Here is a 25,712-nt window from a genome sequence, read left to right as displayed (position 1 = left end):
ATTTTAAACATGAGCATTGAAAAAGGATGCCTCAAGTATATCAAGAAAGGTCTGTAGAGTTTGGCCCCAGCTGGGCAAGCTTTATGGATAATTCTACAAGAGCTGTGGCATTTACAGGAGTTTAAGTGTTTCCAGGTGTAGAAGCAACATCCAGTTCTTGAGTCTGTGCTCACTACTGTCTACAGTAGAACCCTAAAAAGACTTGTAAATAAATTAATCATTGTTTCTTAGACAAGCATTGATAATTGAGGTTTTTAGATGAAGGTGTCAGACATGGCTTAATAGTGTTATTAGAAGAATGATTAGTAATATTTGGTTAAGTAGTTACCAAGTGTAACTTGATTCAGTTTTATCACAAATAGGACAACAAAAAAGGATGAATTGTATTTATTTTCCTGGTGTTTTAAATCACTGTGTTCAGGTGACTGTAGAGTCTAACTGAGACTAGAAAATGTTGAACTCAAACGTGGCCAATGCCTACAAAGGTAACCCAAAGCCCTTGCTTCAGAACTTCCCCGTTCTTATTTGGAAAGCTAATGCTATCTAGGGAAGAAGTCTATGCATGCTTGTGCCTTAAGCCACCTACGTAACAGAGACATCATTCATGCAGGAGCCAACATCATCAGAGATTAGACGTGGGAAGGTAAAAGGAGTGTAAAACCGAGAATTATGACCTTGAAAAAAAGTGATTAACAAGTTTAAGAGTCAGTTGTGTTTATTTTCACTTCTTCTTGGGAAACCAAGTGACAAAGCCAGTTTTCTGTGATTTGGAGCTCATTTGGATGTCATAAAAACAGGAGTTAGTTCCACCCATGTTATAAGCATGTTTAGGGAGCACTGAGGTAACGAAAGAAGTACCTATAAAATAAACATCTACCCAACTGCAACATGTATTACAACACAAGTTCCAGGTATTGTTTTGGTAGGTACCTGCTACGTGTCTAGCGATGCACAGTATAACATCACAGAATATGACCAGGTAATTTAAGCAGAATATTCTAGTTATTAGTTTTAGTTACAGTAAGTTTAGGTACAGTTAGAACACCCTGAATTAGACAGGAATCCAAGGAAAGAAGCACCTCTGTTAATTTGATTAATACCACTCAGACATCTATGAACTAGCCTCACTCATAACTATAAAGTAATGATTCCCTAATTACAGCAATCTTCCCTATTAATGCTTAATATTTAAAATTAGCCTGTACTTAAGGTCTCGAACTGAAGATATGAGGTCTAAACAAAGGTTAAATGTGGAACTGCAATACATGATTTGTCTTGCTCATAAGGAAATGGCTTATTTCTTTCATTTGAGATTTATTTGATCTACCATCTCAGAACTCTGGCATGTAGACACAGAACTGGAGAAGCTGAACAGTTGATGGCCTTCATGTCACCAGCAACCTCCTCATTACTCCAAAGTATGCACTTATTGGCACAACCAGCAGAAGATGAGCAAACTGGCACCATCCTTATTCTTCAGGTGACATTCTAAAGTGTGCAGCATAAGTTTCCTCAGTTAAATTGTACCTTAATCTCACATGACTACACTTGCGTTGGCTTATGGTTCTTGAAATAAGGTAATAATTGACCAACCCTAGAATACCGAAGTGTGAAATGTGTTTGGCAAAACAGGGAAATTTTAGTAAAAATGATACATGAACACTATGACTGAAGTGCTTGTGTAACTGGAAAACCATCAGAATACACTGATCTTCAACCTAGTTTATGAAGTGCTTAAACTTAGCTTCTGTTTTACGGACTACTGTTTGCCTTTTAGCTAATTTCTGTTCTCAGCTTGTACTGAGTCATTTTTTCCATTACTGCAAGCTACTTTGTTTTTATTGGATGCTTTCAGTCTAAGCAAGTTCAGAACATCACAACTTCAGAACTATGGTTAAAGCAAGACAAAATTTGCTGAAATTAACAATTAAAATGAGCTTGAAGTAAGAGTTACAGCCCATCTACTTTAAAAAATTCTGTACAATACTTAATACCAAAATAAAAAAATTTAACCCATTCATTCTTTGTCATCAAGTAACACTAGTAACAGTTTTATCACCTTTTGGATGGATTTTAGGGACCCAACATTTAGATTATTTTTTTTTTATCACCAGGGATCTTAATTTATACCATCACAGCTGCTAGAAGGTAATAAACTGTGCAGTTTTAAATTGTTACTTAAGTTTTCATTTATATAAAGCCAAGATACTAAACAAAAACTACAGACTGTTGAGAGATCCTCTGCTTTGTCACAACACAAATAAAGTCTCTGAACAGCAAGATTGCATATTTGTTTCTTTAATAGCTATTGCATTAAATACGTGCATACACTATTACAAAAAACAACAACTTAGTTTACAGGATCAGACAATTTCACATATGCGATAGCATTCCAGTTTTCAAAGAAAAAAACATGTTTAAAAGTTGAAGTAAAATTGCCCTAAAGAAATTCTGAATAATTATTCCTACCTAACTACTCTAATTACATTCATCAGGTAAGGGAAAAAAACCCACCACAAAACAAAAACCAAACAGCACAGGAACAGTGGACAATTTTTTTTTTTGCCCCCAGTATTACTATAGTGCCCCTCAGTCTGCAGGTACAGATACAAATGAAGTACAATCTACCTTTGACAGAATGGTATAAATCAAACCTTTATTTTCCTTCAACAAGAAATTGACATTAAAATGCAAGTTAGCATAATTTTACGTATTTGATTGTATTCTTCCTCTCCAAACTTTATATACATCTTCCACTATGACACATTGTAGAGCGGGAATGACTTCTTCAGACGCTTACACAAAGCCTAGCACAAGCGAAGCCACTGTTTCATTAGGAATTTCTGCTGGGTCTGTATGTCAGGCAGATCATGGGAGAAAAGCTATTGAATACAGCAGTTACCACATAACTCCCTGTATTACTGTAACACCTAGGAGCTCTCGACATGGACCAGGATCTCCAGAAGAATCTATATGCACATCTGTGGAGCAATTCAGGTTTTCTGGAAAAGGTTTCTGCTTCAATAGCCAAAAATCTGCCTGAGTGTAGCAAAAAACAGGAGAGTCTCCAAAAAAAAAAAAAAAAAAAAAAAGATGAGCATTAGTTAGCACACCAGCAAAAGTCCTGAACTCCCAAAACAATACTGCTGAAGAACTATCCTGGGCCTCTAAATTTCTGCATCCAATTCTAAGAATGATTATTCAAAGCAGACAATCTAAACCATACTTTCATTAAAAAACCCTTCTGTTCAAACTCATTTTTTTCAAGCCAGTGCCCCGCACCTCTTCTCTTACCTATTTGCACATTTGTCACTTTTTGTTTAAAAAGTCAAAAGCCAATCTAAGGCATAGAGTGCTGCAAACTCTAGAAAGGTAATGCAAGATAACCTACGTATTAAATATTCACTTACTTACACAGCACTAAAGTTAAGAACTGCATTTTACATTGCTGCTTTGTGGAACAAAGAATACTTTGCTGTAACAAAACTTGTTACTCTCTTTTCACAAACTTTTTCTGTTTTGTATGCTGTTGCCATTCCTCCTCTCCACTAGTTTCTCTGCTTCCTACGTTATGCTTTTCAGGAACTAAGACCACTTAAGATCAGCACAACTTCTGTCCAGACTAACTTTGCAGTAGGTGGGAAGACTATAACACATGCCTACCTACCTGTCAAAGAAATAAGCTCTTAGGTCCAGGAATAGGTTAAGCAAATACATATTCCTTCTCAGACTGAAGCTTGCATTTAGACTGGAGAGAAACTCCTTGCTTGGATGAAACAGGAAAGACCACACCACAAGCTATTGAGGTCAATATAATACTGAACATTCTAAAACTGTCTGCTAAATGTACATAGAAGAAGAGCAGAGCAAAGCTCATCTTACTCTTTCTGGTAACCTGGGGGGGGGGGGGGGGGGGGGGGGGGGGAGGCCAACCAGAATATAGCAGGAAACAGAAGATTGTTCAGTACCCAACTTCAGTAAGTACCCAGTCTCCATATATTTACTTGCCTTCCATGGCCAAGGACTTGAGGAAATTAGAATTCCTTAGACCCTATCAATCAAAAGCCACATAAATCAGATTTAAAAGAAAGTTTTAAAGTAGAAGACAGCCCTCATTTATTTCACCTAAAAGTACTCAGACAAAGGTTAAGCAGTTATCTTCCAGATATTTCAGTGGTAGAAGTAGTACAGCCTTCCACTAGGCACTCAACAGCTAGCATCTAAAGGTACTTCATATATGTTAAATACAGCCCACCTCGTAACAGAAAGTAGTATCATGTTCACAGTGTCCACTCCTTGAGAGCTGAATCAGGAAGGTTGTGAAAGCCATGCAAGAGCAGCTTCTTGTCTTCAAGGCCCTTAAAGCTTCAAGGTCAAAGATGACTTTTTTTTTTTAATAATTTTAAGCAAACCATAGTCCTACTTTGTCTTTCACCTTCTTAATGGTCCTCCAAAACAGCAATTCCCACCAAAAAGGATTCCTAGTCCGACTTGGCTACTGGGAAACGATCCTAACCATTCTGCATATGTGTGCCATTGTATTAGGTTTTTTGCAGCCCTAGGGCACAACTACATGAGCCTTCTTTCTTTAAAGGCAAGGTTTGAATACGGCTACCAGGATTACAGTTTAAGGAGGCTGCATCATTTTTCTTCCAGTTTATGTAGGACCTTTGGGAACAGGTTAGCAGAACTGTTTGGTAGTTTGCCTGCATATATTCCCAGCTCTACTTTTGCTTACAAGTTAGATTTTTGTCAAAAACAAAATCTGAAGTAGTGCTAGTTGCAAGCCTCCACCAAAACCTGAAATACACAGAAAGCTTTCACACAAGAGTGAAAATTTCTACTTAAGTTAGATGATGGTTTTGTACGTTTAAATAAGTAGTCCCCTGGGAACAGCACAGAACACTAGCAATAGTAATACAATTTCACCCAGTTTTTGTCTTTAATTTCCAAAGCTAAACCAAGGATGGAACAGTAAACCTTCCATCTAGGCAAGAACATTTACACTGAGCCACAGTGGAGCACAGATTCATGGAAGTGTCATTTATAAGCACGTAGTTTCTGACTTCTACTTTTAATAGCCCTTTTAGTTCAACAATTACACACTGACCTCTCAGACCGCAGGTAATCAGAGTCACTGCTGCATGCATAGGAAAATGTGCACACAAAGTTGTCAAACTATCCTAGTTTCCTGCCATTCAGCCTGTAAGGGCTGATCAAATGCAAATTAACAATAACTCCCTGAAACAGCAGCCACAGAAGTAAAAGTTGGGGGGGGGTAGCGAGAGCTTGTTCTTTTAGGGGAGGAACGTGGAAGAAGCTAGGGAAGGTGAGGATTAGGAAGAAAAGACTTAGTAAAAAAAACCAAACAACTTTGGATATTAAGCAGTGTCCTCATACAAATACTTGCTGGCTTTACGGAAAAGATCTTTGAATCACAGATTGAAAGCCAGTGGCAAATACTGGAATCAACTGTCATATGGTTGTTGAACAGAAGAGCAAAGTTATGAATTTGCCTCAGTATTTGTCTCCTGGAATTGACAGCTGCTTGGCTCCAATTTCCATCTGCAAAATGAGTAATTTCCATTTTAGGAGACCAACTTGCAGGTGGTCAGAGCAATCTGGCTATCCTTGGTTACACATCATGGTTGGGTACAAGCTGAAGGACCTGCTTGTGCCAGTACATGCACAAAATATAATCTAAGTACATCAAAGCAAGTGTACCAGAACTTCATCAGCTGAGGCAGAAGTTGCACTGAACTACTACTGAGATTCAGCTACTACTGCAGAATTTAACATCTGCTTCTAGCAGTTTTAGCTCATGTGTCGGATGAAATTATAAATTCAATAATCCCATATCACAGTAATGATGGGTAAGCATTTTGGCTTCATGCATTCAAAGACTTCTCCTCTACCTTCAAATTCAGTGGCATGTACAACTCAACATATGTTTGCCGATTAGCAAGTGCAGAACATCCATCCTTCTCCTTCCCTGCAGTCCTTCAAAACAACTCAGAAAAAGAGGATTACTGGCTTACAGCACTTAGTGGAAGTACAAAGTGTTGTAACTACTGGCATAATATAGGAAAGAATTATGACAATACAGAAAATTCATAATTCTTTCATTGTATGTGGTACATATATTGAAGTCACAGGTCAAACCCAACGCAAACGTAACTTAGAGAGGACAAAGTTAAAGCTTGCCAATTTGAACATTCTTTTATAAAAAAAAGTTACTGCTGACATATTTGCTTGAATTCCCAAGCTCAAAAAGAATGCTGTAAAAAAGTTTATTGCATCAGAGACTCAGACATAATTAAAGCCAAAATTTTAACTATTTGTTTTATGGCTGAAGAGTACTGTCAACCAGCTAAGCACCTGTACTGTTCGTTAATCAAAGCTGCCAAAACTCTAGTAAAAACAGTATGAAGACCTAATAACATGGAGATATTACAGGTTAATTACATCACTACTATACACCTGAAAGTTCTAGAGCACACTTGCCTATTCAACCCTGAACTCAAGGGATGCCATGAGAGTTAATAAACTATATGGCATGGAAACATATCCTCCTAATAGCCGCAAAGAAAAGCCGCTCAGAATGTTAAGAATTATTAACCATAAATGTAGTTTACATTTGAAGTGGGAGGGGAGAAAAATATATACTTAGACCACAACCACCACAACAGCCTCTTTTAAAGATACACTACCACTCTTTGGGCTAGAAACTAAAAGTTCTTTAAGTGGAATAGACAGATCACAAAGTCAGACGCCTCCAAATACTTTTAAAACTAGACAATCAATCAAAAACACTATGAGTTTACTCTTACCTATAACCTCTTGATACTTGCTGATAAAGGATATCTATTTCTGTTGCAAAAATATAACTTTTCTTCTCCACAGCTGCTTATACTACAGCATCTTCTGCACAAGTTTTTCAATGAGCTTTACTTCATATTGCAACTCCTATAGCCTTTACCATAATCAGTCCAATCTGACATTTTGTACTCTCTCATTCAGCGAGATGCAGCACTTCCCTTTGATTCTTGCTTTTGTGGACATTAGCTGTGACAGAGCCAAAGGGATAAACCCAATGACAAGTCAAAAGCCTCAGGTTAAACAGGCCTCAGAATACACATTCAAATACAAGATAGTAAAGTAGCCAGAACTACTGGGTCATCTGCAGAAACACATGCCTGGCTGGCTAAAAAGAGGATTCTCTTAGCATGATGGACCAGTCCATTTAGCCAGTAACTTGCTGCCCAATTGTATTTTTCGGTTTAGACACTGTGCCATCCTGAAGGTGTAATTTTACAAATGAAGTGCTGTTCTCATCCCCTCCACCCCCACAAAGCAGATGGGGCAGACAAATTACCTTTCCCTAGTTATTCCAGCAGGCCACCAACAGTCTGCTACTCATCCTTCATGTATCAGCATAATCTTGTAAGCAGAAACTTCCCTTCATTCAGCATCCTCTTCTAAATTGGCAACAGTATTACTGTTGTATGACTGAAGTGTTTCAGGGAAGGAGGGAATCATACTTTCCTCCAAGAGACTGACAACTTTTTGCAGTATTCACTGGAGTGGTTAATAACTTTTTTCCAACCATTGTGTTATCATGGAGTCAAGTTCCACCAAATGATAAAACTCAGACACTGAAGTATCTGGAACTTTAAGTCTTATATTCAGAAATCAAGAAGATTGCAGAAAACCCACGTGCCACATTGTGCCTAAAGCAGGCAAGTTATCTGCATCTTAACGTAAGAATTTAAGAAAGATTCTTATATGCAACTTCTAAAGCTGGAGCATTACTAAAATTGGACTTCACCCAGAAATATTTGAGATTAAGGTGGTAAATAGCCTAATGGAATCATCAATATTCTCAGTGAATCAAGACTCACTGGAAGTGCCAGAAGCATTTCACAGTCTACACACTGAGGCTGACAAAAGCAAGAGCTCACAGAAATCTTTGGTTCACATAATTGGCTTTACAGGAACAACTCCTCACATTCTGCTATTCCTTGCATTAAGCAGAGTCAAAACACTCCAGAGAGAGAAATTTATATAGTGCAATCATGGGTTTGGGGGGATGGGGTGTCATCGTAGGTATCATCATGAAGTCAAGAGGAGCAGAGATGTAAATATCCTGTGTCTCAATGGTTGCTGATACTACCAAAGAAAGGAAACAAACCTGCCACAGACCTTTCTTGGAGGAAGAAATCAAAGTAGGGCACATGCTGGGTTTCCACAAGCATCAGCAGCTCGTTTAACTCTCTACAGATGCAGACTTGAATTCAGAGCCTGCTTTTATAAATCTAATAACTCTACTAACTATATTAATTATAACAAAAAAACTAACCAGTGCTGTTTATTTATTAAAAGTTATGAGGCAAAAGAATTCGATTGCCGAGATCTAGTTTCTATAACAAAAGTAGAGCAAGGGGACAGGAGGACAGAAAAAGAGAAAAAAGGGGCAATATACCTGGATGAAAAAAATTCCTACCTCTGTCACTTGTCTATCTTACGATCAGGAAAATAATTTCTACCCTGTCCTTCCCTGTGCCCACATTTGTCTATGTCAAAGAACTTCTTCCAAGAGCAATTTATGCAACTGTATGATGTAATATGGGTCTCATGAATCACAGACAGCTACCAAAGATAAGTACAGAAGTGTATTGATAAAAAAGTTAGTGATGTCATTCCTAGTTATGTGACACTCCTCAGTTTTACAGCCTATCACATGAGCTCAACTGCCAAACATACAAAGTAAGATTTTAAACCATCTTTGTTTTAAATATTGAAGGTTCTGGCTTAAGGTTTAAATGGTTTTAATATTGAAGTAACATTTGTAGTTTAAGCTGCAATAAAGCAGTCCAAATCAGTTGACTTAGGCTGTTATTTACTTAAATTCTGCATAAACACCTTCCAAGTATTAACAGAATGCAAAGCATGTTATCAAATACATTATCAGCAGTGAAACATGACAAAGCAAAATGAACAGGAAAAAAACACCAAGAAAATTCTCCCATATTTAAGTCACTTAACTTGGCTACAGAAAATAATATTAGATAATTATAGAGAAGAAATGAAAAGTGCTCAAAATCCTAGAAGAAAGAAATTAAGACAGCAAAGCCTTCCAAAGACAGTCACGAGTTTGTGTCTTGAAAAGACTACGAACTTGTTACTGTATGTGCAGGTAAGCAAACAGCTGCTGAGATACAAAGTCCCTGGAGGACCTCCAAAAAGGGGGAAATTACACATCAGCTCTTCAAGCAAACACTTGAGTCATATCTCTGTGTAGCTGATCATAAACTATGTCACTGAAGAATCTATGGCTCTGACGCCAACAAGGCTTCTTAATAGAAAATTACTTTTAAGTGCTGTTTGGTCTTTTATTGGAATCCCCATAGTTTGCAAGCATTCAACTTTTACTGATGCTTTTTATTTATACACCTTATTTTGAAAAAAACTTAAATGGAAAAATATCTTTAATAAGATTACCATCATGTAAGTTTTTCAATGCCAGATTTTTCTTATTTTCATGTTTTAATCCAGCATATACAGCTGATGTGACAGGTCACTTACTCTAAAAAAAAGCCAAACAATTAATAGCTTTTAAAATCCACCGTCTTATTAATCAAGTATTTTGTTTTAGCAGGCTTTTCTGGCTTTTGTAAAGTTTTTATAAGTCAAACTGAATTGACACCCAACAGCTGACCTTCCCTCAGGAACTGCTACATACACATCCAGAAAAACTCCCCGATTTCCATATTCCTTGTGCCAGAGAACCCACTAATGATTAGGCTCCAGAAAGCTATGGTAACTTGTTCACAGGTACAGCGATTCTCACATGGGTAGGCTTCTTGCAGCAAAAATAGATGACAGCTCCAGACGCATTTAAATTTATTTTAATCCCTCACAAACATGTCATCCAGTCAATCCGTCTGCCACATCAAAATACAAAACTTCGCCCAATGCAGTGTGCCCTCCTCACTTTGAGTTGTGTGTAAGTTTTTTCTTTCCTCTGTTGTACTGAACACGGAGATGAGCATCTTCTCGGGTTACTGTACCATTCCTGCCTTGGTGACAGGATGGACAATTACGCTAGAATCAAGAGAAAATTCAAGTCACCAAATTGTTATAGTAGGCTTATTTGAATTTCAATAGGAAATCTGTAATCCTACGCAGAAATTGGGAGGTTCTGAAAAGAAGTCTAGTTAGAGACACTTTGCATCAGGAACTGGCAGTCAGTACAGCCTTCTGGACACAGCACACTCCTCAAACTGGACAAACTGAGTTCACATGCATAAGTCTCAATTGGCAGATACAAAACAAGGTAACTACTTAGAGTGACTGGCTAATCAGTTGTAGGCCTCCAACCATCTTACCAAATATAACCAGGTACTGAATGTTGTCGCAGCTACTCAGGTTTCATGTTTACTTTACACAATCTTTATGAATTGTGAACTGAAAATGCTGATTAAGAAAAAAACCTCAGAACTCCGTTAGTCATTTTACTGAAGAACTATATTCAACTGTACTCAAAACCATATTAAATATTTGTACTGGTCTTTAATAAAGCTTGTTCAGGGTGGTAGTTCTTCTTGAAGGGAGAAGGGAAATGACATGTTTAAGCATGAAGTTCTTACTGAAGCTAATGTGACATTCAAATACTTTGGGGAAGCCTCTAGCCTTAAACAAGACCAAAACCAACAAACTAAACCTGAATACTAGCTAACCTGTAACTAGCAAGAAGACAAATCAAACAGTCCTTCTCAGGCATGCTAAGACAGTACCACAGAATCACCTAAGCACTTCAAGCCTATGATGCATGTTTCTCCAAACAGAACTTCCATCATCTGTGGTATACTCAGACTTATCAATATAGTATATATAGCTTTGCTTTTCTAGGGGCTGTAGGGAAAAGTACTGTTTAAGAATTTAGATACACTGAATGGACTCTGGTAACTAAGATTTGTATTGTTTTTAAATATAAAAAGCAGTATATCTCAAGCTGCCACAGAAGAATTGCATAAGAAAAAATGCAAAGAGACAGCTAAATGGAAATGGGCTTTTCCTCCCAGTGACATAAATACCTTCTCCTACACATTCCCCTTCATGAAGATGGAAGAGTTATACCTGACATGCTGGTACTACCAAAAAGGCAGAAGTAATCTACCACAACATCATGCAAATCGATTATCTGACACCAAATATTTTTTCCCAATTAATGGTAGTCAACTAGCTACGATTATCACTATATGAAGCTCAGTCTCCTCTAGAGGCAGAAAAAGGAAAAGATGCCTTTAGCTTTTTTGAACTAACCTCATCATAAGACAGCATTGTCTTTAACATTGCTTAGACACTAGAACAGCACATGGATTCCAAACTCGACAGCCTTAGGAAATTAGATTATCATTGCTATTCATTAGTGCAAAGCTAGCCCATTAGCAATGAATTAGTCAGGAATTACTAGTTTTAAGTGAAGGATAACTACATATAGAGGTTAGCACTAGGATAATCTAATTCAAGAACAACTCTCTAGAGGAAGTTAGGGAAAGGATAAAATCCCCCCACACCTCTCATCCTACTTTTAGAAAAGGAAGTAATACCTCTTATAAAGAAGAACTCCTATATACAAGCAGACAGAGGTTGCCTGTGTTTCCGTACTTCACATCAGTATCTACAGTTGCATCCAGCACTGGTATATGTTGCCAAAGCATAAGTTTCTCTAGACAGCCTCTTCCTGGATCCCAACTGCAGCTCCTCTAACTTAGGTCTTTCTTTTCACAAGCTATTACAATCTATAAATTAATTTAGATTTACGCCCCTCCCCCCCCCATTTTACATTCATGATGTTTATACCTGGAGCTATTTGTGTACCAAAATGAAAAGCAGCAAGTGCAACATTTCTAGTAGTATTTATTTGCAGCAGTCAAATCTTTTAACACACAGTAGACAAGGTATTCTAAAAATCCAAATGCCATTTGAGCTTGCAAACGCAGAGCTATAATTACAATCAACACTTTTTTACTGTATTACGGAGTACAGCATCCTCTTCAATTGCTGAGAAAACAATTGGAAAAGAGCTCCTCCACTCCCACATCTTCTTACATGGGTCAGTAAGCGATAAAACACTTTTATAAAATATGGAATATATCTTCTGGCATTCATACTAAGTTGTTCTGTATTTTCCTTTGAAACAGTAGTTTTTAAATCACCACTGCTATATTTACCTACAGCTATAGGTAAAACTTGTTTATACAATAACTTCATGAACTTTCTTTGAAGTCACATTTGACAGATGAGGCCAAAGCCAGGTAGACTGTGGATAACATAGGACATTGCAAATTGCAAGCAAAAATATGAAGAAATCATTTCACGTAAAACCAAGTTTGAGGGCAGCTCGACTAAAACAGAATGCAATCATACACTTGTCAGTGGCCTTCTTCAGTATTTTAAAAGTATATTACAAGTGTTAAGCACCAGAGCCACTAGATCTGTTAAGTTCCTCCTTTACAGAGATGGGGGAAAGTTGTTTCTCTTCCTAAGCATACAAATACCTGATAAGCACTGTGACGTACAAGTATTAGTATTCAATACCACTATTACACACATACAAGCGTAGCTATACAGAGACACAAATGCCAAGCATTTGGCTAGGTTGTCTGCAAGCAAGTAGAAAATGAGTGACCAGAAAGCCATGTCCAGAGAGATTCACAAACAAAAACCCACTGACAGCCACAGTGTTAGCACAACTCACCCTCTCTGCTCTGCTATACTCAGAAGCCAAGAAACTGACATTACACAAAAATTCTTCTTTTGGAGATAGTGTTGAACTTTCATTTTCCACTGAGTAGGAGACAAAATGCAGACTCCTCGTGAAAAAAATCTTTATCATTAGGACCTAAAATAATTCAAGTCACAGTAGTTGAACAAAATAAAAGTGGTAGCAAATTGTGAAGTTTGGCAAGCTCTGTAAAAACATTGTTTTATATGGTTTGATAGAAATAAGATTATTACTTAACAACAGGAGTCCCAATTTGGCCCACAGGCACAATGCTGTCACCCCAATCTTCACTTTTCACTTTGATTAAATCCTAAGGCAATTCATTTTTGCGCAAGTTCGCAGCAAGTTCAGCACCTAAAGCACCAGGCTGGACTGATTTGAAAACATTTCCAAAGGACAGGTTAGTGAAACAAGTTTAAGAGTTGTTGACTCTTTGTAACTAGATAAAAAAAATAATGCTGCAACAAAAATAAGTGGAGTTACTTATATTTTATAGAATACAGGGAAGGTAGTCAAAATTAAGGCTGATCAAGGAGATAATACCAATAGCTTTGGATTGTTTCATCTCTGGGATGTGGGGGGCACACTTTTGGAAAACCCCCATTGATTTCATTAAGATTATTCACTTAATTAAACCTACTCATTCAAGTATAATTGCATACAGTCGTGAACATACCACAAGCAACAACGCTTTTGTTAAAACTTGGGATGACAAGCTTTGCAGCTTTAAAATAACAAATTTTCCACTTCAGTAACGGAAGCATAGGTCTTCAATCAAGAATGCTAAAGCAAATTTCAGGACATTAGTAAGCCAGAAGTTTCAAAGCCAGAAGTCCGAGATGGTATTTTGGTTTCAAAAGGGGCCCACAAGGATCCTGGATTTGACAGAAGAATGCAGCTTCTCAGTGGAAGCTTCATCCAAGTTAAGTGTTTCAGAAGGTAGCATTGACCACACACATACATCAGTGTACACACTTGTCAGCTGTGTTCACCTTTGTTACCAGATGAAGATACTGTTATTTTGCCTTAGACAAATACTCAATTCAAGTGTGAAATTTTAAGAAAAATACTGTTAGGTAAGTTCATCCTATAAGTTTGGAGCAAAACTATTAACAAACAGGTTCCACATTGCTAACGTTCATCTTAGTCATTGTGTGAAAGAACCAAAAGAATAACAGGAAAATGAAATTGACATGAAAAGTGGCATATATATATTTCAGCTCCACAACACAGGACTAAGACTTGCATGTAATCCCCTGATGTACAAGAAACCTCAAATACTCAAGTATGTATATAAGAAGATACTTTGGTTACTCTTCTAGCTTCGCTATCAGGATGGTAAAACAGCAACACTAAATAAATAATCACCCCAGAACTAAAACTTGCATAGCAATCACCACTGCCTGGCTAACTGATCATGTCAAAGCAAGCTGTCATAGTTTGAACTCAAGACCCAGAATTACAATCATAACACAGGAAAATAAATCAAAGGATATTTCAGACTGATTTAAAAAATAAATAAAAAAAAAAAATCAGTGAGACTTGGCCCCTGACAGAATGTTTTAGAGCTGGAACCATTTCTAACAACCACAGCCTACAGATATTTTAGTATCAAAATAGACAGTTATGTGCTAGTTATAAACCAAATGTAAAATTAAAGTATTCAGAAGTTACAGTAGTATAGGAACTATTTACTTGCAGCCTTGAAGACAAACCTACTTCTGTGTGTAGGCCCAAAATGAGGCTGCATTTGCTGGTCAAGTTTTTTTCAGGGGTTTCACCCTCTGCTTAATGCCAACTCCACTCTTCACTCTGTTTAACAGACCTTTAGAAGCCATTAGTCTAAGAAATATATTGTTAATGGGGTAAGTGCTAACACCACTTAGGCATAAATGGGAAACAGTCTTGTTCAAAGACTTCATCATATTGCTCTAATTTTGGTTTTGTGAATGAGTCGTCAAAGATTCAGTGTTTCCAGGATAAGCACAGTGGCTGATTCAGTGTTCTCAAAAAACAACTGAAACAGAAAAGCTGGGTACCAGGTCTTGTCAAAACAAAGCATTTAAAAAAAAAAAAAAAAATCCAGAAATGCTTCCCCCCTACCCCCAAGTACCCCGATCATCTTTTGCCTTCTTGTTCTATCCTTACAGTCTTGAAATTACTAGAAAGGAAACAGCTGAGGAATGCTGCCACTCTTATGCCATGCTTTCCATTGACTGTCATTTCAGGAATGCATATAGGAAAGTAAAGAAGCTTGGAATGTCTCCACCCATCTAGCAGCATCAGAAGCTGTCCAGCTTACCGACAGCTCCGCTGCCTTGCAGCTGCATTGCAGTTTGCATTTTTACAGTTGCCCAGATCAATGAAGAAGGATATATTGTTAAGCACTGATATAACATTTGTTAGGTAAACGTCCTCATACGTTGCATGCCCTCTATGCATATACTCTGTATTGATACTACAGTATGGCAGTAACAAGGCATAATTTACAATTTCTTGGTTGCAAGAGACCCAGAAGGGTGTACTTATGCTATAGTTGTCCAAAACTACCACCACATTCCTTTCAGAGCATATTAGATTGTCCAAGTCTAATCCATCTGAATACATTGTTGGATAAAATCTAAGTATTTGCTAGAACACATGCATGTTCCTCAATTCCACATCCTGTCAGCCCAGCCTCAGGAGTCACAATTACACAGAAAGAGGCAAGCAATTTGCTGGGCGCTCAATTTTTGAGAGGACTGCAATGTCTTACCAGCCCAAGTAACAACTTGGAGAAAGAGAGCAAGTGAGAGTACGAGCAAAGGGATAAACAAGTAAAGAACTGGCCAAGAGCCTGTCAAACCATCTGTTCCAACTAAAATTTAGCATATACCCTTAAGCCTGGAATACAGATCCTCAGTTAGAAGACCTAAGTTGTATCTCTACTAATGATTTATACCGACTGCTTCTGTCTCCTAGCCTCAGATTTAGCTAACAAACAAATTTAGTAATTTGGTAAAAAAATAACACGCTTGCTACTACAACACCAAGATCTAAAAGGCCTCAAACCAAGTGTATTCACATTAGTTTTATTCATACATACAAGAGCACATCTCATCTACTCTTATAAGGTGCTTTTGATGATTTATCATGAAAAAGCATTCTAACAATACCAAGAATATGCCAGAATACATAGAAAACCACAGATAAAGCTTTAATGTAAAAGCAGCATTAATGCTACAGTGAAATTCATAGCTATAGACCAGCAGAAATCATCCCTGAACATTAGCTTCAGTAAAAACTAAAGCCCTATCAGCTGAATTCATCCTTACATTGAACATAGAACTCTTCCTCCATGACTAGGTAAGTTTAAGAAACCTGTCACTTACACAAACATGGAAACTTGCTTTAAATACTTAAAATAATTACTATATGCTAGAATTCACTTGGGTTGTTCTATTTGTGGACAAGAAATATCCACAGCGATGAAAACTGCTATGTAACCAGACACAGAAATCCCAGGTTCAAACTTAGACCATGAAGAGGCCAAGAGACACTTGGAGACAATTAACCTAAAAAGGTGAAAAGACTGTTACTTGTTTCTTTTGTAAAACACCAAGCAGAACACAATTCTTTCGAATGCAGCATTTCAATTTCCATTATTGTACTTAAAGTATACTGTGAAGAATCACATCTTTTTTTTCCTCTTCTTGCCTTCATTTCAAAGGGTAAAAAAAAAAATCTTAGATGACAAGATCAGTAGGAAGTTAACAAGTACTTATTGTAGAATCTGAACCTAGCTACTGTAACTATGGAGGGAAAGATCTATGGCCCACACAAGAACCAACTCCTATTACAAAGGGGATTTTAAACAAATATGCCTCTGTAGTCTAATCACTGAGTGAAGTCAACATTACACTTATTTCAGGACTCATTTTCTCTGTGCTTTGTTGTGCAGATAGAGAATTTTAAAAAAAATAAATCAGGATAACATAATACAAGCTGAGCAAATGAGTCCAAAATTCTCAGTTGTATATCATCTACAAGAGCATTATGGGGTTTGGTGGGTGGGAGGTTGTTTCCCCTCCAAACAGTGAGATTTATTCATCAGGTTCGTAACTGAGTACAAACCTTTCTGTAGGAAAGGAAGTTCTCTTACTTGACAATCTTGAAAAATTAACAAGTTTACCATACGCACCAGTATTTTCACTCTCCAAAAGAGGCAGTGCAGAATTCATAGCTAGGAGGTTACTAAGATAGCTTTGAGCTATTTCCATATCTTCCTTACCCTTGGTTGTTGGGTGCTGCTGCTATGATGCAAACACCCTAGAGATTTAAGACTGTAGCAACCTGTTCTTTGCTCTTATGACTTGACATGCTCTGCATGCTGTGGCCCCAGCTCAAATACATGACCTGTGTTATCATTCGTCAAAAAGGATCCCGACAGTGCAGCCTTAATGCCCTCTATCAAGTTCTAAGGCAAAGGGATCCAGTGCTCGTAGATTTTATGTCCCTTTTTCATCACTCCTTGCTGTTTGAAAGGATGTCGTAACAAGGACGACAGTTGATGCCAACTGTAATGATACCCTTTACCATATCAGATACTATGAGCATGCCACCAGGAGTCCTGACAGAATTTTTCATGTAAACTATTGCAGAAACTCCTGCAAAGGAAGGTACTTCTTATCCAAGAAATAAATCCCATAGAACTCACAGGAAATATTAAAACAGCAATAACTGCCCTTAATCAATTAGAAAGAGTGTTCAGTGAAACACACTTGTGAAGATTTTCTCAGCATCTTAATTACTACTGAGGGATCAACGCAGCAGACTCCTACAGCAGTGGCATCAAGTCAAAATTTCTATTTGACACTGCATACTGCTATGCCTGCAAACTAATACATAACTATAATGTCAGTAAAACAGTCTCACCTTCATATTCAATTTAGTACTTGAAGAGTTGCAGAAAAACACTGATATTTGCAACAGAGAGATAGCCTTTGGTGAACATTGCTTAATTAAACTGTACTTGTCCTGGACAAAAAAGAGCACATGAATCCTTCATTAAGGATTAGGAGCCTCTCTTGCCGTTCAGCCTTCACCAATGACAACACCTACAGTACTCGATCCCCATGCACAAACAGCCAAGACAATTTCCCTTATCTTACCTCCAAAGCAGTACCCTCCCCAGGAAGAAGCAAGATCAAGACAGTAGGACATGCTCCTTTCATGCTACGTGGTGGAATTAGGTCACAGCACCCACCTTCCTCACCCAGAGAGAATGAGGCCAAAAACCAGGTTACCACCTCCTAAGTCTGAGCAGCCTCAAAGAGAAAGGGCAGCCAAAAAGCAGGCTGCATAAATTGTCATACCTAACCACAGCCTAATCTCAGTGGTCTTCTTTATCAGGAGCATGCAGGTACTCCACAGTGCACACCCTGTGCTCCCAGGGGAGCAGCATGCACAGGAAATCCAGCCTTCCAGGAAACTGGTCACATCATGGTCCCTCCCCACCACATGCAGCCTTCCCATGGTGCTGCCCAGAAAGGGTGGGCTCCTCTTTCCTGTACAAAGCTCTATGTAACTTTTAGACAAACTACTTTCAGTCACTTAAGCAGTAAATTCCAATCAGAGCTAGTGAACCAAGTCCTCTTTCATGGAAGGCAAGGAAAGAGAGAAAGAGATAGTCCAAACTCTGAGGAAGGATAGGTGCTAAGCTTTCAGGATCATAGAACCGAATCCCACTGCGAATAAATATGTCTGCCCTAGAAGGGACCGGGTTTTATGGAAAACAGTATATAGTCTCTTCTTAACATTATTTGAGAATATGCCACTTTTCCCCTCCTCTGCAGAAACTATTAATCTGCGAGGTTACAGCTCACCTTTGGGCTTCTTTTTTCTCTCAAGTTCTCCTTACACTCAATTGTTGAGGCAGATTAGAAAAGCTGCACTATCTGTAAGTTAGATCTCATCCTGAGCGACAACTGTCTGGGAATGCAATATTTAAAAACAATCAACTTCAGCCTCCACTAAATTAACAGAACAGACATCTGATTGTAAATTTAAGGTCTAATTTAAAAGTAAGTTTTCTGGTCTTACAGACATATATACATACAATATGTACATAATGCAAGATATTGCAGCAGAATACTTACTACCCTGCTGCAATATCCTACATTGCATATATCTCCCATAGATAGAAAAATGGTATACCCAGTTTTGCCCTTTGTGCTGAAGGCCTAACCTGAACTTATGCTAAAACAAGTTCTTAAAGAGAATGGCATTTGAACCCAACATTACATACAGGAATAATAACCATCATCTAATGACAAATTTTTCCCCTTCTGCAAGATCTTTAACTCAAAGAAATTTAATTGACATCTCCTCAGACATGATGCACTCAAGTCCACTCATTTAAGCGCATGCAAATATAAAACAAAATCACTCACTGGCAGTGTCACAAGATGAAGAAAGTACCTGCATATATACTCTCCCCTTTCCTCCTCTGAGCTACCAAGCCAATTGTAATTTTTGCTTTCCCATATGCATTAAGAGAAACAATTCTACATAAAGCTTTCTGATGGTGATGGCATTCTACCCCACTGATACAGGAAAAGTTTAACTAATAGCTTTATTACTGAAGCTTGATGCTCCACTAAAGACCAGATCTGAAGTTCACCAGAATTTCAAGATTAATGATACTTTCCCCTCAGCGCTTCCAACCACCTGGACTGCGGAAAAGAAAACACAGCTTAAATCTCTTCCTATAACTGTCATATCTAGCAGGAAGAACAAAGGTTGAATAGTATATTAAATATTTAATTCTATTGCTATTTCAGACACATGCATTTGTCCTCAATAACCACAAAAAAGGTTAAATATAAGACAAAAAGGACACAACCCAAAAAAGGTAGAGTCACTTTATCTTTGCCGAGATAAATTTATTGCTATGAAGCAGTAAAGTCTACATGGGATCTGACAGACAACACAAAAAAACCCAACCAACAAACTACAAAGCAAGAGCAAACCATGACAGTCTTAAACACAACAACATGGACTTCAACACAATTGACATCAGTCAGTCAAAACTCTGTCAGGAAGAATGACAAGTTTTTGAACAGTTTCCTCTGGGACCAGATACAGCTTTGTTCCACGCCACAGCCAAATCTCATTAAATGAATTCATGGTATAGACTGCATCATATATGATTTGCACCTTTTATATGGCATATTAGAGGAAAATAAGATTTATTGATAATAATGAAGTGAAACCATTCAGAGTTGGTCATGGGCAGGAATTTGTTATATGCCTTTTTTTTTTTTTAATAGCAACAGGCAACATTCATTTACTGGACTGCCTCAAGAGGATTACAACTTCACAATTGATCTTCTTATTTGCTTTTAATTTCATAAAACCAGAAAAGGCTCTCTGGTATCACTGGGGGGTGGGGGGGGGAGGTGCGGGGAGAGCAAGCAAGAGTTTTAGCAGTGATGTAAATCTTCACCTCTGCTCCCTTAGACTTTGCCCTTCCAAACTGCAAGCTGACTACAGGTAAAAAGAAGGGGAGAATAAGCTTGGAATGCTCTTTACAAAAGCTTTGTTGTATATAGTATCAAAAACATTTTGAAAATGCCATCTGGACTTCATGAAGAGAGATAACACCATTCATCTCTTATTCTAACAATGGAGTTAAACCGAACGTCATCCTTTCCTACCAATCACTGGAACACAGTAACTTGTAGACCCAACCATCTAACCAGTTAAGGTATGACTTCTAGTACAGAGCTCCCTGGCAGCACGAAGCGATCATAACTTGATTAGAGAAGGATAAATACATAAAATCTCACTATGAAGTGACAGACTAGCCTGAAGTCAGGTAACTGTGCTGCAGTAACATGCTGACAGGCTTAACCACAACACACATTCATTCTTCCAGTTCAGTTCACAACTGAAAGTAAACCAATACCGTTTACAGAGGAGCAAGTGACAACTTATAGACAGGAAATAGAGCAAGGAGTAGCAGAATTTTATATCTTATGTTCAGGAGGGGATTCTATCCAGTACTATGGGGCAACTTATGTATTTGTAGAGCCTCGCATCCTTGAAAAATCTATATGGGATGGATAAAATACACTGAACAAAAATGAGGTGGTGAATTTAAGAGCAGCACTGTATAACAACAAAGTCCTAGTTACCTCACCCAACCATTTTGGGAAGATTTCTACTTGATCAACCTAGATCTCATAATCGTTAATTTTTTTTTTTAAACTACTGAACAACTTCTAAACTTAAGAACAAGAAGCTAGCCTGTCAAAGATCATTTTGTGCTTTTTGGATATCCAGTGAATCTAATATTGTGTGGAAGCTTTTGGCCTTCTAGAGAAACAAAAACTATTCAGGCAAACCCGCATTATCTCCGGATTGCCACAGCCTTTCCTTATTTGGCTAACGTTTTGAGATTCCAATCAGACTGCTATGAAGTTCAACATGCACAAAGCATCCATTTTGAGGAAACTTCACAGCCAGTTTCCCTTCCATTCCCCCCCTGCCCCAAGTGAAAGTTATCTCCCTCAGCACCAACCCCCCTCCCACATACCCACACCAGAACAAAGCAACATGGATTCGGTTTTTTACTGCTCTCCAACGCACGAAAGAAAAATGCAAGAGCCCTGCTCCCCTTCGAGTTCAGCTTTCACACTGCGGCAGAAGCCATCACCAAAGAAAGCAAGCAGCCTGTTATTGATACACGTTTCTATATTAGGAACAAAACACTGGTTCCCCTTAGAAACCGGAAAGAAATAGATGATCCGTCTCTCACACGCCCGCCCGCACACACGAGCGGGGTTTAATCGGCTCAACTGCTGCGAAACCGGGGAGACGGGGGAAGCAGGAAACTGCTACGGGATCCCGGCAAGAGGCAGCCGGGGGAAGCGCCCCCCGAGGCGAGCCCGCCTCCCTCACCTGCCGGCCACCACCCCTCCGCCGGGGGGCACCTGTCCCCGTCCCCCCCCCAGCTGCCTCCCAGACAACACGGGGCAGGGCCCGCTCCCCCCCGTCCCTCCCGAGGGGAGGCGCTGCCAACAGGGGAAGCGAGGCGAGCGAGGAAAGCGAAAGAGGGTCACCGGCACCTCCTCCCCGCCGAAGGAGAGGCCCAACCGCCCCCTTCCGACGCCCGGCCTGCGGGGAGGGGGCGCAGCCTCTCGCCCCTCCGGCCCGGGCCGCCCCCCACAAGCCTGACCCCGGTCGCCACCGCCTCCCGCCCCGCGCTCCCGGCCCCTCCCCGCCCCGACACCCCCAGCGGAGGGGAGAGCCGCCGCCTCCGGCCCCTTCCTCCTCCACCTCCTCCTCCCGGGGGGAGGGGGGGGGGAAGGCACTTCGCCGGCCGGCCTCGCCCCCCCTTCCCCGCCTGCCCAAGCCCCGGTCCCGCCGCCGAGCTCGGCCAGGCTCCCCCCGGCCGGCGGGAACGGCTCCACACCGACCTGGTGGAGCGCGGTGAGCCCGTCCACATTGGCGTAGTTGATGTCGGCGCCCCGCTCCAGCAGCCGCAGCACCTCCTCGGTGTCCCCGCTGGAGCAGGCGGCCAGGAAGACGGCACCGTCGTCGAACTTCACCTTGGTCTTTTTGCGCTTGACCACGGGCGGCTCCAGGTCGGTCTCGGAGCCGATCCAGCGCTTCAACTGCTCGTTCCGCTTCTGCTTGGCGTCCGCCATCTTCATACCCCGCTCCTGCCTGGCCCCCTTAGCTAACGCCGCACCGAGGATAGACTATATACCGCCAGTATCCCACAGCGCACCGCGGCCCGCACTCGCCCTCGCTCACTCACCCACCCAGATGGAGGGCGCAGGGCGGGAGGGAACCGGAGGGGCGGGGCGGCGGCGGCCTCGTTAGCATAACCCCGCGAGATTTCCCGGTGGCGGGGAGGCGGGGCTGGGAGGAGCCGGTGGGGGGGGTGAACCGATGCGGGAGGGCAGGCGCGGGCGCGCGAACGGCGCGGCGGGGGCGGGGCGGGGCGGGGCGGGCGGTGTCACTGGCGGGCGTGGGGCAGCGGGGCGGGCGGCGGCGTGCCCGGCGGGGGCGGGGTGGCAGCGGGGGGCCGGGCGGGGGAGTGCCGCCGCCGCCGCCGCCGCCGCCTCGTGTTGTGACTGGGGCGAGGCCGGCTCGGTTTGCCTCATCCCGGGCCCGTGAGTTCAAGAGTTCAGCCGAAGGGTCACCGGCTTCCCCTGCCCCGCCGGGCCGGAAACCCCCGCGACCGCAGGGGAAGAGCCGGGCCGAGAGGCGTCCAGCGGCGCGGCCCCGCACGGCACCCGCTGCCTTGCCCGGGCCTCGGCTCGGGGGCAGCCGGGGTACCGGCCTTCTCCCGCTGCGGCCTGCGTCTGCTGTCAAGGCTGAAAAAACGCGCTCCAAAAGCGATGAGGGCCTTCCCAATAAAACGGCCGTCACCGAAGGGTGGCCGGCGACATACTCCTCCGAAACGACGTGTGTGGGGAGAGGGAACAGTATGCTTTATTGGGGGGCTTTGGTGTAGGCCTTAAACCCGAAAACCTAGGCTTCGGGCGTGTGGCTCCCGGGGGCTTCCGTGGCTGGGAGCACAGTGCTCCTCCACCTTTACCGGGCAGCTTAGTTAAAGGTGCTGCCTGTCCCTGCCAGCGACCTCTGTGTCATGTGCAGCAACGTCGGCGTTCCTGCCTGCGTTGGCCAACTGGGCAAATGCAGCCGCTTGGAGGGAAGAAGGAAAGAAACGGGGCGACTTACTGAGGATCCTTTGTTTTGGGAGGTTAGACATGTCCGCATTAGGGCAGCTTGCTGTACAGAAGCACCGTCTCCCATTTGCCCTGACCCTTCTGCGTGGCAGTGGACAAATCCCTGTGCTTATTGTCCGTTTTAGTTAAAGTTCACTTCCATTATCTGAAAACCTGGGGTAGCACATCCATCTTTTCTGTTGGGAGAAAACAAGTAGTTACAAAGCATACAGCATTTGAAGATACAAAGACTAAAATGTATTTGTTCAGAGTTGCAACTTCTAGGAACCAAGCTATTATATGTAGTAAATTTTTTTCCATGCATAGCATGTTTTCTTTAGCTAAAAGCAGTATGTATTTTGTTTTAAATTGAATCATCTCTGGGAATAAAATGTGGTTTTAAACATCCTGGAAAGAAAGTTTTATTTTCAACTAATTACAGGAAACGAAGTATAGTTTGAGAGGGTCACCAAACCTCATACACTTCAAATTTTGCATGGTTTGTTCTTTTCTAATTATGATGTCTCCTTCTTACAGCGGGCAGTCTCGCAGCCTACTCAGGCTTCTTATTTCCATTTTTATTGATAAAAATGTCAGCGGCATTTCACAAGAAGTAGTAGTTGTAAGGTACCTGCAGCAATGTGTTGTTCTTAATGTCTTTCAGGAGAGATTTTCATCTGGAGATATTTGCATACTAGCCATCAAATTTACTCATACAGCAATGCATGAGATACAATGCACTGACAATTTGCAGGTGCGATGTGATTGTGAACAGAAAACGACATCTTGTAGTCAAGATGGAAGATTTGCCAGAGAAAGATTTGCAGTCTGAGTAAGATGAACGATTACCTGGCACCTAATTTATACCTTCCCATTGACAGCCTGTGTGGCTATGCAGAGGTACAGTTTAGGCTCCTGGGTTTGAAAGTATGGCTGACTCTGCATAATGCACTTCAGAAGCAGTCTTTGCAGTGTTTATTACTCACACGGGTGATTGAGTTGTGCTTTGGCATAGTGCTGGTACCGTCGGCCCAGTATGGACAGTTACCGGCCAGGAGCTCGGCTGCGTCGACTGACTCACGCCTAAGGAGGGTATTTGTGCAGGTTCCAGCCGCCTGCTGTGGTCATGTCGTCGTGGGCAAACTTCCTTGGGGAGAGACTCTTAATCTAGTGCCATTTGCTAAGGAGCTGAAAACTATAACCCAGAAAGAGGTAACACAAGATAAAAGCTGAGTCCTCCTTCTCTAGATGTCTCTGATATTTTACATGTACCCTCCCCAACATGCTGCTTCTCTCTCTCTCTCAATTGGCTGTCTGAAAATTTGACTCTTCAAAGAAACCACATAGCTGAAGAATGTAGTACACTGATTTCAGCAAGCAATATTTAAATCAAGTGCTTTATTAGCAGAAAATTAATTCTAGGTAAATTGATAGGTGCTTATTCAAAATGCACTCTCAGGAATTTCATTGTCCTGGAGCATGTTTTTAGGTTTCCATCAGAGCTCCAGTCCCCTCTCCTTTACTTCGTTCCTCCAGCTCAGCTTTTTCTTTCTGGTCATGGATCCTCCTTTAACTCCTTCAGCTCACTCTCCTTGGCTTGTTAGCAAAATGCAGAAGTTCTACAGCTCAGAAAGCATGCCCCGTTCTGTTCTTAAGTATCATACAGTCTCGTATTAAAGGCCAGATCTAATACTTTCCTTTTGTTCCTTTCTCCAGGGCATTTTTCACTGATTCAGCTCCAGCTTTTCAGAGAACTTTGGCAAATGCCTTTCCTTACACTGCATCTATTTGTATGTTCTACGTTCTTGACTTTATTTTTCCTCGACTTTTTCATTTTTTTTGGGTTGCACCTCATTTGGGAGTTATGTTATGTTTGAGGCTTTTTACAGACTCCACAGGCAACGTATAGTTCATTTGTGCAGCCAGCTGAAATTCAGATATTCCATATATATGGAGTATATATGCCTTTCCCAGATAGCTGTGTGCTCTGCAGTAAATTATATGTGGTCCTTGAATGTGATCGAGCAAAGCATATGGTCTTCCTTAAGCAAAAAGTAGAGCTGTCATTCATGTAAACTGGTTAATCTCTGCAATTGTTCACATTTTCTGTATTCAACCAAATTAAGAACAAGAAGGGAATCATTATAAAAGTAATAATAGTAATAATAATAATAATAATAATAATAGTTCTTAAAACTTGT

At 40.7% G+C, this 25,712-nt stretch overlaps 1 protein-coding gene across 5 annotated transcripts in view; it reads right to left on the bottom strand.

The window, feature by feature from the left end:
• Positions 1-22,563, bottom strand: part of PPP1R12A (protein phosphatase 1 regulatory subunit 12A) — a 125,116-nt gene extending 102,553 nt beyond the window's left edge. For 4 of the 5 annotated variants that reach the window (XM_050892030.1, XM_050892048.1, XM_050892020.1 and 1 more), the window contains exon 1: positions 22,252-22,562. In XM_050892030.1, the coding sequence (XP_050747987.1) occupies positions 22,252-22,488 (237 nt within the window). In that variant the 5' untranslated portion in view covers positions 22,489-22,562. Of the gene's footprint in view, positions 1-22,251 lie in introns of all 5 variants that reach the window. The other variant, XM_050892057.1, reaches the window with a different exon arrangement.
• Positions 22,564-25,712: the final 3,149 nt, after the last annotated feature.

This window comes from Gymnogyps californianus, chromosome 1 (genome assembly GCF_018139145.2).
Source record: "Gymnogyps californianus isolate 813 chromosome 1, ASM1813914v2, whole genome shotgun sequence".
Lineage (NCBI taxonomy): Eukaryota > Metazoa > Chordata > Aves > Accipitriformes > Cathartidae > Gymnogyps > Gymnogyps californianus.
Note: the sequence above shows the minus strand (reverse complement) of the source record. Positions and strands in the feature narration are given on the sequence as shown.